The sequence below is a fragment of the Macaca fascicularis genome, chromosome 2 (assembly GCF_037993035.2).
Source record: "Macaca fascicularis isolate 582-1 chromosome 2, T2T-MFA8v1.1".
Lineage (NCBI taxonomy): Eukaryota > Metazoa > Chordata > Mammalia > Primates > Cercopithecidae > Macaca > Macaca fascicularis.
The window spans coordinates 112,512,847-112,527,834 of NC_088376.1; the positions used below are offsets into that span (position 1 = coordinate 112,512,847).

The window sequence follows — 14,988 nt, forward strand, 5'->3', positions numbered from 1 at the left end:
AACTGTGTAAAAAAAAACTTCCAGAGGTACATTCTGATATAAGTATACGGATGCTACCTATCAGATTCCTAGCACAGGCAGACATGACCCTTGCTTATAGGAAGCCAGCATCAGAAAGACAAAAGGGTGTTTTATTACCAAGTTGCAAAAGAATTTTTCTCCTTAGAGCATGGAAAACCAACACATAGTAGATGGAGTTGTGCCCTGAACATCGCCCGCCTGCTAAATGCAGAGCACTTAGTCATGCCCATGAAACAGATACCCCATGTCGTCATGTGTCCGCAGATAGCAGACAGCTTAAGTTCCTGGTAAGGCAGGGTGTGTCTTATAACTGACTCTGTTTTCAAATAAGCTGAGAATTTTAAAATTCACAATCAGCTTAGAATAGTGAAAGATCAGCTGGATCTAATAAGTGAAGTAAAGACTAAAGATGATGGAAAGAAGCTAAAAGGGACGGGCGCGGTGGCTCAAGCCTGTAATCCCAGCACTTTGGGAGGCCGAGACGGGCGGATCACAAGGTCAGGAGATCGAGACCATCCTGGCTAACACAATGAAACCCCGTCTCCACTAAAAATACAAAAAAATTAGCCGGGCGTGGTGGCGACGCCTGTAGTCCCAGCTACTCGGGAGGCTGAGGCAGGAGAATGGCGTAAACCCGGGAGGCGGAGCTTGCAGTGAGCCGAGATCGTGCCACTGCACTCCAGCCTGGGCGACAGAGCGAGACTCCGCCTCAAAAAAAAAAAAAAAAAAAAAAAAAAAAAAGCTAAAAGAAAGGTCCTGTGTCTCCCCATTCATTTATTAGGTGTATGGTATATGTCCGGCACTGGAAGAGTACTGGGCACATATTAGTGATTGCAACAGATGTATCCCTGCTCTCCCACAACTTACAGTCTTGTGAGGGTGTTGGTTGAGCTGAGCCATTTACTAAATTAGAATTAAAATGCGGCTGGGCACAGTGGTTCATGCCTGTAATTCCGGCACTTTGGGAGGCCGAGGTGGGCGGATCACCTGAGGTCAGGAGTTCAAGACCAGCCTGGCCAACACGGCGAAACTGTCTCTACTAAAAAATACAAAAATTAGCCAGGTGTGGTGGCAGGTGCTTATAATCTAAGCTACTTGGGAGGCTGAGGTAGGGAGAACTGCTTGAACTCGGGAGGCAGAGATTGCAGTGAGCCGAGGTTACGCCACTGCACTCCAGCCTGGGTGACAGAGCGAGACTCCCTCTCCAAAAAAAAAAAAAAAAAGGATTAAAATGCATAAGGAAAAGGCCAGTAAAGAAAACACACACGATGCAGCAGTAAAGAAAACTGTAGTCCAGGCACAGTGACTCACACCTGTAATCCCAACACTTTGGGAGGCCAAGGCAGGAGAATTGCTTGAGCCCATGAGTTTGAAACCACCCTGGTTAATATAGTCTGTATCTCTTCAAAAAAATTTAAAAATTAGCCTGGTGTGGTGGCATACACCTGTAGTTCCAGCTACTTGAGAGGCTGTTAGGAGGTTTGCTTGAGACCAGAGGTTGAGGCTGCAGTGAGCTGTGATTATACCATTTCCAGCCTGGGCGACCAAAAAATCAAAACAAAACTACACAGAAAAGAGTTGAAGAAAAACGTTCAATTTGGAACACTTTCTAGAGACCTGAGGAGAACATCCTCACCAGAGTACTGGGAACGCTGGTTGTTGAGAAGGAATTCCTGGTGGAGGACCCCTCAGACATCACTGGAAGTTAAATGGTTCTTGGAACTGATGCCCATAGGGCTTCACCCTCTATGTACATGGTCATTTGGTCCCTTTTGGTGAGTGTGGCACTTAACATTGCTGGTGAGCCTGTGGTGGGCAAAAGTGACCCAGCCATCTACTGATGGCAGCGGGGGAAGGTTCCTGCTGAGGAATGGGTCTGAAATCCTGTGAGAGCCACCTGGTCCCATGGGCCTTGGAGTGTGGGACAAGGTAGTAGAGAGGAAAGAGGACAATGTTTTTTTTTTTTTTTTTTTTTTTTTGAGACGGAGTCTGGCTCTGTTGCCCAGGCTGGAGTGCAGAGGCCGGATCTCAGCTCACTGCAAGCTCCGCCTCCTGGGTTTACGCCATTCTCCTGCCTCAGCCTCCCGAGTAGCTGGGACTACAGGCGCCCACCACCTCGCCCGGCTAGATTTTTGTATTTTTTTTGTAGAGACGGGGTTTCACCGTGTTAGCCAGGATGGTCTCGATCTCCTGACCTTGTGATCCGCCCGTCTCGGCCTCCCAAAGTGCTGGGATTACAGGCTTGAGCCACCGCGCCCGGCCGACAATGTTTTTCCTATTGCTTATCTCACATTGATGAGAGGAATCAATAAAATTATATTGTGCTAAATTGTAAGACACCTAACTTTCTATGGCAGGTGAATTTCATTTGCTTTCTCATACCTTTGTAGAGCAGCTCAGTATGTTTTTCTGAGACTTTAAGGGGGAAGTAGTGTCTTAGGAACTAAGGATGTATGCAGACATTGCTTTTTGGGTCAGGGGTTTGTGTAAACGTGTGTGACACAGACACTAAGAGATAGAGGTGGACAGAGATGGGGTGATGGGCAGGGCAGAAGCCCAGGGGCTGAGATAGGGCTTTTTGTTGTTGTTCAGAATTTGCTGAACATGTACATGAAGACAGGGCTTTCTAGTCCTAAGAAGATAGTGAAATAGAGCAAGAGTTGCTGGCTGTTTTAGGATTTTAAAAAATTTTTGAGATAACAGGATTCAGTCAAGCTCTGTACCTTCATGTGTTTCAAGTACTCAGTAGAGAACATAGCCTAACATCATATACCCCTAAGTATCTGCAACCCAACTGCTTTGTCACACCTTAATGTTGTTTCTTTCTTTCTTTCTTTTTTTTTTTTTTTTTGAGAATTTTGCTCTTGTTGCCCAGGCTGGAGTACAGTGGTGCGATCTCAGCTCACTGCAACCTCTGCCTCCTGGGCTCAAGCGATTCTCCTGCCTCAGCCTCCCATAAACATTTTACCTTAATGGTATTCTGTGTTCTGCAGTGGGCACTTTTCACTAAGCATTTTTTTTTTTTTGAGATGGAGTCTCGCTGTGTCTCCCAGGCTGGAGTGCAGTGGCATGATCTCGGCTCACTGCAAGCTCCGCCTCCCGGGTTCACGCCATTCTCCCGCCTCAGCCTCCCAAGTAGCTGAGACTACAGGCACCCGCCACCACGCCCGGCTAGTTTTTTGTATTTTTAGTAGAGACGGGGTTTCACCATGTTAGCCAGGATGGTCTCGATCTCCTGACCTCGTGATCCACCCGCCTCGGCCTCCCAAAGTGCTGGGATTACAGGCTTGAGCCACCACGCCCGGCGCATTTTTTTTTTTTTTTTTGAGACAGAGTCTTGATCTGTCTCCCCACGCTGGAATGCAGTGGCGTGATCTTGACTCACTGCAACCTCTGTCTCCCGGGTTCAAGCGATTCTCCTGCCTCAGCCTCCAAGTAGCTGGGATTACAGGCGCCTGCCACCACACCTGGCTAATTTTTGTATTTTTAGTAGAGACGGGGTTTCACCATGTTGGCCAGGCTTATCTCGGGTTCCTGACCTCATGATCCGCCTGCCTAGGCCTCCCAAAGTGCTGGGATTACAGGTGTGAGCCACTGTGCCTGGCCTACCGACTTTAGGATTATTTTTAACTTTCCAGTGTTGCAGTGAACATGCTTGTGCCATCTCTCCATATATGTTTGCAGTTTTCTCTGTCTGTGTGCCTAGGAGTGGAAGGGCCCAGCTGAATGGTGAGTCTTCTCCAAGGTGTTGGGGCAGCTCACACTCCCACCAACAGCCATATGGTCCTGTCTCCTCAGTGGTGTCACATTGGAACATTTTGGCCCATCTGATTGGTGTGGAAAGGTTTTTGCTGTTACTTTAATTTTCTTTTCCCTGATTATTGGTAAGGTTGAGCATCCTTTTTGTAAGTTTACTGCTATTCAGGTTTTCTTCTGTGTGAATTACTTGTTGGTTCGTTCGTCCTATCTTCAGCCTATTTTTACTGTTTTGGGTTGCTTGATGTTTTTTGATAAGGATTCATTACCTATCACATGCATTGACCAGGCTGTGGTTAGCCATTTTTTTCTTTCTTTATGGTGTCCTTTAGGCCTTAAAAATTCTTGGCCAAGCCTAGTGGCACATGGTGAAATCCCAGAAGTTTGAGAGGCCGAGGTGGTTGGATTGCTTTAGCCCAGGATTTTGAGACCAGGCTGGTGCAACATGGTGAAACTGTCTCTACAGATACAAAAACATTAGCCAGGTGTGGTGGCACATGCCTGTGGTCCCAGCTGCTTCGGAAGCTGAGGTGGGAGGATCACTTGAGCCTGGGAGGTTGAGGCTGCAGTGAGCTGTGATTGTGCCATTGCACTCCAGCCTGGGCCACAGAGTGAGACCCTGTCGCAAAAAAAAAGAAATTTAAAGCTTTTTTTTTGAGACAGTCTCACTGTCAGATTTAAAATTCACATTCAAATTTATCTTAAGATTTAAAAGATTTTTTGAGATAATTGTGGATTCACATTCAGTTGTTAGAAGAGGGATCCTATGTACAGTTACCCAGTTCCCCCCATGGTAACATCTTGCAAAACTGTAGTACAGTATATCACAGGCAGGATATTGAAAATGGTATAGTCAGGGTACAGAACGTTTCCATTACCACAGGATATTTTATGTTGTCCTTTTATAGCCACGTCTACCTCCCTCACACTCTGACCCCCTTCTGTAACTCCTGGCACCCACTAATCTGTTCTCTCTTTCTATAATTTTGTCATTTCAAGAATGTTATAAAAATGAAATCATATCGTATGTAACCTTTTGGGGTTGGCTTTTTTTTTTTTCGCTTAGCAAGATTGCTTGGAAATTATCCAAGTTGTTGAGCGTATCCATAGTTCATTCATTTTTATTGTTCATTAGTATTCCATGGTATGCATGTACCATAGTTTGTTTAATCATTCACCCATTGAAGGACATCTGGGTTGTACCATTTGTTGAAAAGGCAATTTTTTCCCCATTGAATTGTTTTTGCATTGTTGTCAAAAATCACTTGGGTATATTTGTGTAGGTCTATTTCTGGATTCCCTATTGTATTCCATTGGTCTATGTATCTGTCCCTCCACCAATACAGCCTTTTTTTTTTTTTTTTTTTTTTTTTTTTTTGAGAAGGAGTCTCGCTCTGTCGCCCAGGCTGGAGTACAGTGGTGCGATCTCGGCTCACTGGAAGCTCCGCCTCCTGGGTTCGTGCTGTTCTTCTGCCTCAGCCTCCTGAGTAGCTGGGACTACAGGCGCCCGCCACCACGCCCAGCTACTTTTTTGTATTTTTAGTAGAGACAGGGTTTCACCGTGTTAGCCAGGATGGTCTCAATCTCCTGACCTTGTGATCCGCCCGCCTCGGCCTCCCAAAGTGCTGGGGTTACAGGCGTGAGCCACCGCCCCCTGCCTTTTTTTTTTTTTTTTTTTTAATTTTAAGATTATTACCATTATTTTTGAGACAAGGTCTTGCTCTGTTGCCCAGGCTGGAGTACAGTGGTGTGAAAGTGACTCACTGAGCCTTGACTTGCCAGGCTCAAGTGATCCTCCCACCTCAGCCTTCCAAGTAACTGAGGCCACAAGTACATGCCTCCACACTTGGCTAATTTAAAAAATTTTTGCAGAGATGAGGTCTTACTATGTTGCCCAGGTTGGTTTCTCACTCCTGGGCTCAAGTGATCCTTCTGCCTCAGCCTCCCAGAGTTTTGGGATTATAGGTATGAGCTGCTGCATCCTGCCCTTATTGTTTTTTTAAATTACTATGTCGCCAAGGCTGGTGTCAAATTCCTGGGTTCCTCCGTCAGCCTGTTGCGTAGCTGGGATCACAGGTGTATGCATAGTTTTCAGCATACACATTCTGTACATGTTTGTTAGATTTACACCTAAGTGGGCCGGGCGCGGTGGCTCATGCCTGTAATCCCAGCACTTTGGGAGGCCGAGATGGGTGGATCATGAGGTCAGGAGATCGAGACCATCCTGGCTAACACAGTGAAACCCCATCTCTACTAAAAATACAAAAAAAAGTAGCCGGGCATGGTGGTGGGTGCCTGTAGTCCCAGCTACTCGGGAGGCTGAGGCAGGAGAATGGCGTGAACCTGGGAGTTGGAGCTTGCAGTGAGCCAAGATCATGCCACTGCACTCCAGACTGGGTGACAGAGCGAGACTCCATCTCAAAAAAAAAAAAAAAAAGATTTACACCTAAGTAATTTTTTGAATAGTTTAAATGATACTATATTTTTAATTTTGGTGTCCACATGGTTATTGCAGTATATAGAAATACAATTGATTTTTGAATGTTTTTGTGTTCTGTGACCTTGTTGAACTCACTTATTATAGAACTAATATAGGACTGTAAGGAGTTTTCTTTTTTTTTTTTTTTTTTTGAGACGGAGTCTCGCTCTGTCGCCCAGGCTGGAGTGCAGCGGCCAGATCTCAGCTCACTGCAAGCTCCGCCTCCCGGGTTCACGCCATTCTCCTGCCTCAGCCTCCCGAGTAGCTGGGACTACAGGCGCCCGCCAGCTCGCCCGGCTGGTTTTTTGTATTTTTTAGTAGAGACGGGGTTTCACCGTGTTAGCCAGGATGGTCTCGATCTCCTGACCTCGTGATCCACCCATCTGGGCCTCCCAGAGTGCTGGGATTACAGGCTTGAGCCACCGCGCCCGGCCAGGACTGTAAAGAGTTTTCTTACAGATTCCTTGGCATTTTCTACATAGACAATTATGTCATCTGCAAATAAGGGCAGTTTTATTTTTTCTTTTCAATCTGTATGCCATACTTTTTTTTTTTGTTTTTTTTTTGTTTTTTGAGACAGAGTTTCACTCTTGTTGCCCAGGCTGGAGTGCAGTGGCTTGATCTTGGCTCACTACAACCACCGCCTCCCAGGTTCAAGTGATTCTCCTGCCTTAGCCTCCTGAGTAGCTGGGATTACAGGTGCCTGCCACCACACCGGCTAATTTTTTGTATTTAGTAGAGATGAGGTTTCACCATGTTAGTCAGGCTGGTGTTGAACTCCTGACCCAGGTGATACACTGGCCTCAGCCTCCCAAAGTGCTGGGATTACAGGCATGGGCCACTGTGCCTAGCCACTATACTTTTTTTCTCACTTTATTGCACTAGCTATAATTTCTAGCATTATGTTGTGTACGAATGGTGATAGTGGACATTCTTTGCCTTGTTTCTGTTCTTAAGGATAAAACACTCAGTTTGTCACCAGTAAATGTTAGCTGTGGGGTTTTTTGGTAGATGCTCTTTATCAAGTTGAAGAAGTTCCCCTCCATTCCTATTTTTCTGAGAGTTTTTTTGTTATGAATTGGTGTTGAGTTTTGTCAGATACTTTCTCTGCATCAATTGGTATGATCATGTGATTTTTGTTCTGTAGCCTGTTAATATGGTTAATTTTCAAATACTGACCTGATTAATTTTCAGATATTGAGCTTTCCTTGCATCTGTGGAATAAGTACCACTTGGTCATGGTATATGTTTCTTTTAATATAATTTGCTGAATTCTGTTTGATCATGTTTTGTTAAAGACTTCTGTGTCTGTTTTCATGATAGATACTGGTCTATAGTTTTGTTGTAATATCTTGGTTAGATTTTGGTATCAGGATAATGCTACCTTAATAAAATGAATTGGAGGCAAGTGTGGTGGCAAATGCCTATAGTCCCAGCTACTCAGGAGGCTGAGGCGGGAGGATTGCTCGAGCCCAAGAGTTCAAATCCAGCTTGGGCAACATAGCAAGACCCCATTTCTGAAAAAGAAAAATGAAAAAAAAAAAAAGAAAAATAGGTAAAACATGAAATAAAATTCAGTGTATTAAAACAAAATGAATCAGGATGTGTTTCCTCCTCGTCTGCTTTCTGGAAGAGTTTGTGCCTGGTGGTGGCTCATGCCTGTAATCCCAGAACTGTGGGAGGCCAAGGCGGGTGGATCACTTGAGGTCAGGAGTTCAGGACCAGCCTGGCCAACTCCTTCTGCAAAAAAAAAAAAAAAAAAAAAATTGGTAGAACTAACCACTCATGTCATTCGGCCTGTAGATTTCTTTTTGTGGGAGTTTTAAAATGACAAATTCAGGGTCGGGCACCGTGGCTCACACCTGTAATCCCAGCACTTTGGGAGGCTGAGGTGGGCGGATCACCTGAGGTCAGGAGTTCAAGACCAGCCTGGCCAACATGGCGAAACCCCGTCTCTACTAAAAATACAAAATTAGGCATGGTGGCGCATGCCTGTAATCCCAGCTACTCGGGAGGCTGAGGCAGGAGAATCACTTGAACCCAGGAGGCGGAGGTTGCGGTGAGCCGAGATCACGCCATTGCACTCCAGCCTGGGCAAAAAGAGCAAAACTCCATCTCAAAAAAAAAAAAAAAAAAAATACAAAAGTTAGCTGGGCGTGGTGGCAGGAGCCTGTAATCCCAGCTACTTGGGAGGCTGATGCAGGAGAATGTTTGAACCTGGGAGGCGGAGGTTATAGTGAGCCAAGATTGTGACACTACATTCCAGTCTAGGCAATAGAGCAAGGCTCCATCTCAAAAAAAAAAAAAAAAAAAAAAATTACATATTCAATTTCCTTAATAATTTTCTTCCTTTTCTTTTCTTCTTTATTTTTCTTTTTCTTTTCCTTTTTTTTTTCCTTTTTCTTTTTCTTTTCTTTTGAGACAGAGTCTCACTCTGCCACCCAGGCTAGAGTACAGTGGTGTGATCATGGCTTATTACAGCCTTGAACTGCTGGGCCCAAGCCAACCTCCTGCCTTAGCCTCCTGAGTAGCTGGGACTTCTGTCTTTAAAAACATTTTATCCCTCTCTGCGTCTGTAGAAAAATTGTCTTAATAGAAATTATATCATATTAGATGAGTTGTAGTAGTTTGTTTGTTTGTTTGTTTGTTTTGAGATGGAGTCTGGCACTGACGCCCAGGCTGGAGTGCAGTGGCACAATCTCGGCTCACTGCAAGCTCTGCCTCCCAGGTTCACGCCATTCTCCTGCCTCAGCCTCCCGAATAGCTGGGACTACAGGCGCCCACCACCACACCTGGCTAATTTTTTGTGTTTTTAGTAGAGACAGGGTTTCACCATGTTAGCCAGGATGGTCTTGATCTCCTGACCTCGTGATCCGCCTGCCTTGGCCTCCCAAAGTGCTGGGATTACAGGCGTGAGCCACCGCGTGCCTGGCTGTAGTTTGTATTTTTTCAGAGGAATCTGTTCGTTTAGTTTGATTCATATTTGTCTGTGTAGAGTTTTTTATAGTGTTTCCTTATTTTTCTTTTGATGCCTGCAGTATCTAGTGGTATCTTCTGCTTGATTGTTGATGTTGGTAATTGCCTTCTCTTTTTTCCTCTATCATTCTTACTTGAGATTGATAATTTTGTTAATCTTTTCAAATAACTAGTTGTTTGTTTCATTGGTTTTTCTCTGTTTTTGTTTTCAGTTTAATTGGGTTTTTTTGCTTTTTATTATTTCCTTCTGCTTGCTTTTGGTTTATTTTGCCTTTTTTTTTTTTTTTTTTTCCTTTAATGAGATGGAGTTTTGCTCTTGTTGCCCAGGCTGGAGTGCAATGGTACATTCTCAGCTTACTTCAACCACTGCCTCCTGGGTTCCAGCAATTCTCCAGCCTCAGCCTCCCGCGTAGCTGAGATTACAGGCGTCTGCCACCACACCTATTTTTTGTATTTGTTTGTTTGTATGTATGTATATATGTATGTATGTATGTATTGTTTTTGAGACAGGGTCTTGCTCTGTTGCCCAGGCTGGAGTGCAGTGGTGCAATCTCCGCTCACTGCAACGTCTGCCTAGTGGGTTCCAGTGATTCTCCTGCCTTAGCCTTCCAAGTAGCTGGGATTACAGGCACCTGCCACCACACCCGGCTAAATTTTGTATTTGTTTTTGTATGTATGTATGTATGTATGTATGGTTTTTGAGACAGGGTCTCGCTCTGTCACCCAGGCTGGAGTGCAGTGGTGCAGTCTCTGCTCACTGCAACCTCTGCCTCCCGGGTTCAAGCGATTCTCCTGCCTCGGCCTCCTGAGTAGCTGGGACTACAGGCGTGCACCACCACACCCGGCTAATTTTTGTATTTGTATTAGAGATGGGGTTTCACCATGTTGGCCAGGCTGGTCTCAAACTCCTGACATCAAGTGATCTACCCACCTAGGCCTCTGAAAGTGTTGGGATTGCAGGTGTGAGCCACTGCACCTGGCCGTAGTGGCTTTGTTTTCTTTAGAAATTTTGGGTTTATTTACTTTGCATTACTCAGGTCAGAAAATGTCACTTGACCTCTTAATAGCATGGGCTCAGGGCAGAGTTTAATCTTTTTCTAGAATGGAAATTGCTTATGATGGCTGTTGTCACCTGTGGGCCAGTAAGTTCTGAAAGGCATCTGTGTGCCTGCCAGCCTAGAGTAAGTGTCCTGAACTACCTGAAACTGATGGGGCCCAGAGTAAAATGTACAGATTTCTAGTCACTTTCTTGGGGGTGTGGGGCTTGTTTACTGGAGTGGAGTTTGCAAATATGTGTTTAATAAATGGGTCCTGTAGTTAGTGCCTAGGGTGGGTGTGAGGAGTGGGCAGGTGCAGCATTTCTCTATGCAGGTACTTTTTTTTTTTTAAGTCTTTTCAAAGTTTTTATTTTTTATTTTTTTATTTTTTTTATTTTAATTTTTTTTGAGACGGAGTCTCGCTCTGTCGCCCAGGCTGGAGTGCAGTGGCCAGATCTCAGCTCACTGCAAGCTCCGCCTCCCGGGTTCCCGCCATTCTCCTGCCTCAGCCTCCCGAGTAGCTGGGACCACAGGCGCCGCCACCTCGCCCGGCTAATTTTTTTGTGTTTTTAGTAGAGACGGGGTTTCGCCGTGTTAGCCAGGATGGTCTCGATCTCCTGACCTTGTGATCCGCCCGTCTCGGCCTCCCAAAGTGCTGGGATTACAGGCTTGAGCCACCGCGCCCGGCCTAGTTTTTATTTTTATTTTTACTTTTTAGACGGAGTTTTTCTCTTGTTGCCCAGGCTGGAGTGCAATGGCGCGATCTCAGCTCCCTGCAGCCTCTGCCTCCTGGGTTCAAGTGATTCTCCTGCCTCAGCTTCCCACGTAGCAGGTGGCATGCGCCACCACGTCCAGCTAATTTTGTATTTTTTGTAGATACTGTGTTTCACCATTTTGGTAGGGCTGGTCTCGAACTTCTGACCTTGTGATCCGCTCACCTTAGCCTCCGAAAGTGCTGGGATTACAGGCATGAGCCACCACGCCCGGCTCAAAGTTCTTTTTTTTTTTTTTTTTTTTTTTTTTGGTGATGAAGTCTTGCTCTGTCACCCAGGCTGGAGTGCAGTGGCATGATCTCAGCTCACTGCAGCCTCCACCTCCTGGGTTCAAGCAATTCTTCTGCCTCAGCCTCCCAAGTAACTGGGATTACAGCCACGCGCCACCACACCTGGCTAATTTTTGTATTTGTATTTGTAGGTATGTATGTATGTCTATGTTTATTTGTTTATTGCTTTTGAGACAGGGTCTCGCTCTATCACCCAGGCTGGAGTGCGGTGGTGTAATCTCCGCTCACTGTAACTTCTGCCTCCCAGGTTCAAGGGATTCTCCTGCCTCAGCCTCCTAAGTAGCTGGGACTACAGGCACACACCACCACGTCCAGCTAATTTTTGTATCTGTAGTAGAGACGAGGTTTCATCATGTTGGCCAGGCTGGTCTTGAACTCCTGACCTCAGGTAATCCACCTGCCTTGGCCTCCCAAAGTGCTAGGGTTACAGGTGTGAGCCACCATGCCTGGCATGTATTTTTAGTAGAGACAGGGTTTTACCGTACCATGTTGGCCAGGCTGGTCTTGAACTCCTGACCTCAAGTGAACTGGCTGTCTCAGCCTCCCAAAGTGCTGGGATTACAAGCATGAGCCACTGCGCCCGCCCGCCCAGCCTCAAAAGTATTTTTCTAAGCCTCATTGTTATGTTTGCTACATGGCTGTATCTCTATATATACATGTATATATTTTTTCTTTGAATCATTTTGAAGTGAGTTACAAAGTGTTTGACACTTCATTCCTAAGTACTTCAAAATACAATTCATAAGATTGAGGATAATTCCCTATAGAGTCATACTACCATCAGATCACCTAAGAAAATTAACAGTAAATCCCATTTCCAGTTTACATGCAAAATTCCTCAATTACCCCTTTGGGAGCTGGCATCATGTGTTTTTTAAAAAGTAAATCCAGGCCGGGCGCGGTGGCTCACGCCTATAATCCCAGCACTTTGGGGAGGCCGAGGCGGGCGGATCACGAGGTCAGGAGATCGAGACCATCCTGGCGAACACGGTGAAACCCTGTCTCTACTGAAAATACAAAAAAATTAGCCGGGTGTGGTGGCGGGCGCCTGTAGTCCCAGCTTCTAGGGAGGCTGAGGCAGGAGAATGGTGTGAACCCGGGAGGCGGCAGAGCTTGCAGTGAGTGGACATCGTGCCACTGCACTCTAGCCTGGGCGACAGAGCGAGACTCCATCTCAAAAAAAAAAAAAAGTAAATCCAGAATCCAGTCAAGATGTACACATTGGGCAAGATTGCTCACCTTTCTAATCCTGGGAGACTGAGGTAGGAGAATCGCTTAAGGCCAGGAATTTGAGGCCAGCCTGGGCAGCATAGTGGGACACTGTCTGTACAGAAAAATTTTAAAAACTAGCTGAGTGGAGTGGTGTGTACCTGAAGTCCCATCTATTCACTTGAGCCCAGGAGTTCAAGGTTATGTTGAGCTATGAACACAATACTGTACTGTATCCTGGGCCACAGAGCAAGAGCCTTCTCTGTCCCCACTCCTCCACCCCCAAAAAGGTACACCCATCAAGTCTGGTTGCTGTCTCTAAATTGAGAACAGTCATCTTATGTTTAGGAATGTCAGCATTTGGAGATACCAGGCCAGCTGTTTTGTAGAAGATCCCACATTCTAGTTTGTGTGATTTTTCTTTGCATGGCTCCCATATTTCCTGTAAATTGGAAGTTAGGTCTAAAGCAGTGCCACCCAACAGAAATATAACATGAGCCACATATGTCACTTAAATTTTCCTGGTAGCCACATGAATAAAAGCAGATTAAATTAATTTCAATCATATATTTTGTTTAACACTTTTTTTTTTTTTTTTTTGAGGTGGAGTCTCGCTCTGTCACCCAGGCTGGACAGCAGTGGCTCAGTCTTGGCTCACTGCAACCTCCACCTCCTGGGTTCAAGCGATTCTCCTGCCTCAGCCCCCTGAGTAGCTGGCATTACAGGTGCCCACCACCATGCCTGGCTAATTTTCATATTTTTAGTGGAGATGGGATTTCACCATGTTGGCCAGGCTGGTTTCGAACTCCTTATCTCAAGTGATCCGCCTGCCCTAGTCTCCCAAGGTGCCAGGATTACAGGTGTGAGCCACCACTCCTGTCCTATCTATTACATTTCTTTATTATTTATTCTTTGTTAATACTTATTGTTTACTTAATATATTTTACTGAATATATCTGACTATATTCAAAATATTACTAAAATACATATCATTTCAGTTTGCAATCAATATTTTAAAAGTATTCATGAGGCATTTTACATTCCTTTTTTATAAAGTTTTCAAAATCCAGTGTATATTTTACATTTAATGGACCAGCCACATTTCCAGTGCTAAGGAGTTGCACGAAACTGGTGGCTTCTGTATAAGAGAGCATGAGGGTAAGAGCCTTGATCCAACTAAGGGTAGATGTTTTTGGTAGTAACTCCTGGAGGATAGTATATGACTTTGAACCACTGGAATTGCTCAAGTCTGAATCTGCTTTTCTTTTTTTTTCAGGCTCTGTGTGCTCTGGGATGGAGCAGGTGTGCAGAGGGTGAGGACCCAGCTCTGGGACCAAGTCACTTGCTTCCTTACTTAGCAAGACTATCGACTTGAGCAAACTTGGGCCTCGAATGAGGATGTCTGTGGGCCTCTCGCTGCTGCTCCCCCTCTGGGGGATGGCACAAATCCTGTTCTCTGTGGCTATGGCTCAGTCCCACTGGCCCAGTGAACCCTCAGAGGCTGTCAGGGACTGGGATAACCAGCTTGAGGCATCCATGCACTCAGTGCTCTCAGACCTCCACGAGGCTGTTCCCACAGTGGTTGGCATTCCTGATGGCACGGCTGTCGTCGGGCGCTCATTTCGAGTGACCATTCCAACAGATTTGATTGCCTCCAGTGGAGACATCATCAAGGTGAGACTGGATATAGAGGTAAATGAGGAAGAGTTCTCATCTTCCGTTTTAGTTTTGGTGCCTTTTCCTTCTCAAGTCTAAGCTCCACCAATTCCGAGCTCAGTTCTTCCAGTACCCCCTTAGAAGAGGGACAGCCACTGATGTTCATGAGAGGATCCCTGTATACTCAGAATAGCATCCTAATCTTTATTCTTGTTCCCATTCTGAGGACATCACCATGTCACCTTTACTCTGGAAGTTCTACTGAAAACTGATTTAGGGATTTGTTGGAAGGGTCTGTCACATGTATAGGAAAAGGTTACCTTTCATAAATCACAGAGTTAAACCCAAAAAATATAGGACTTTTATGCTTTGAACTTACTTTTTAAAATAAGATATAAATAAATATAGGAGTTCTGCTCTAATTTGCTGATGTGTGTTTGCTAATGTAATTGATCACTTAAGAACCAAAATTAGTACCCAAACTTCAGCCTTGCCCCATATCCTTTAGAGAAGCCATCCAGAGAACAATGGAATCTGAGGCCCGTGTAGAGAAGAGTGTCTGGGTTGACCCAGGATAGAAATCAGGTGAAATAGGAAGCTTTTGTGTGAAGCACCATCTCTCTGTCTGACTTTGTGGAACCGTGGAATTTCCCCTAGGTCCTGAGTGAGTTTGTTTCACGGACAGGTGGGTGGCATGTACCCCTCAAGTTATGAACATCTTTTTTTTTTTTTTTTTTTGAGACGGAGTCTCACTCTGTCACCCAGACTGGAGTGCAGTGACGTGATCTCAG

General features: G+C 45.3%; 1 protein-coding gene across 24 annotated transcripts in view; it reads left to right on the plus strand.

Annotated features, from left to right (window-relative positions):
• Nucleotides 1-14,988, plus strand: part of DAG1 (dystroglycan 1) — a 75,093-nt gene that overhangs the window by 34,272 nt on the left and 25,833 nt on the right. For 13 of the 24 annotated variants that reach the window (XM_074032207.1, XM_074032205.1, XM_074032199.1 and 10 more), the window contains one exon: nucleotides 13,818-14,215. In XM_074032207.1, the coding sequence (XP_073888308.1) occupies nucleotides 13,934-14,215 (282 nt within the window). In that variant the 5' untranslated portion in view covers nucleotides 13,818-13,933. Of the gene's footprint in view, nucleotides 1-13,817; nucleotides 14,234-14,988 lie in introns of all 24 variants that reach the window. The other 11 variants (XM_045386268.3, XM_045386266.3, XM_005547122.5 and 8 more) reach the window with 1 other exon arrangement.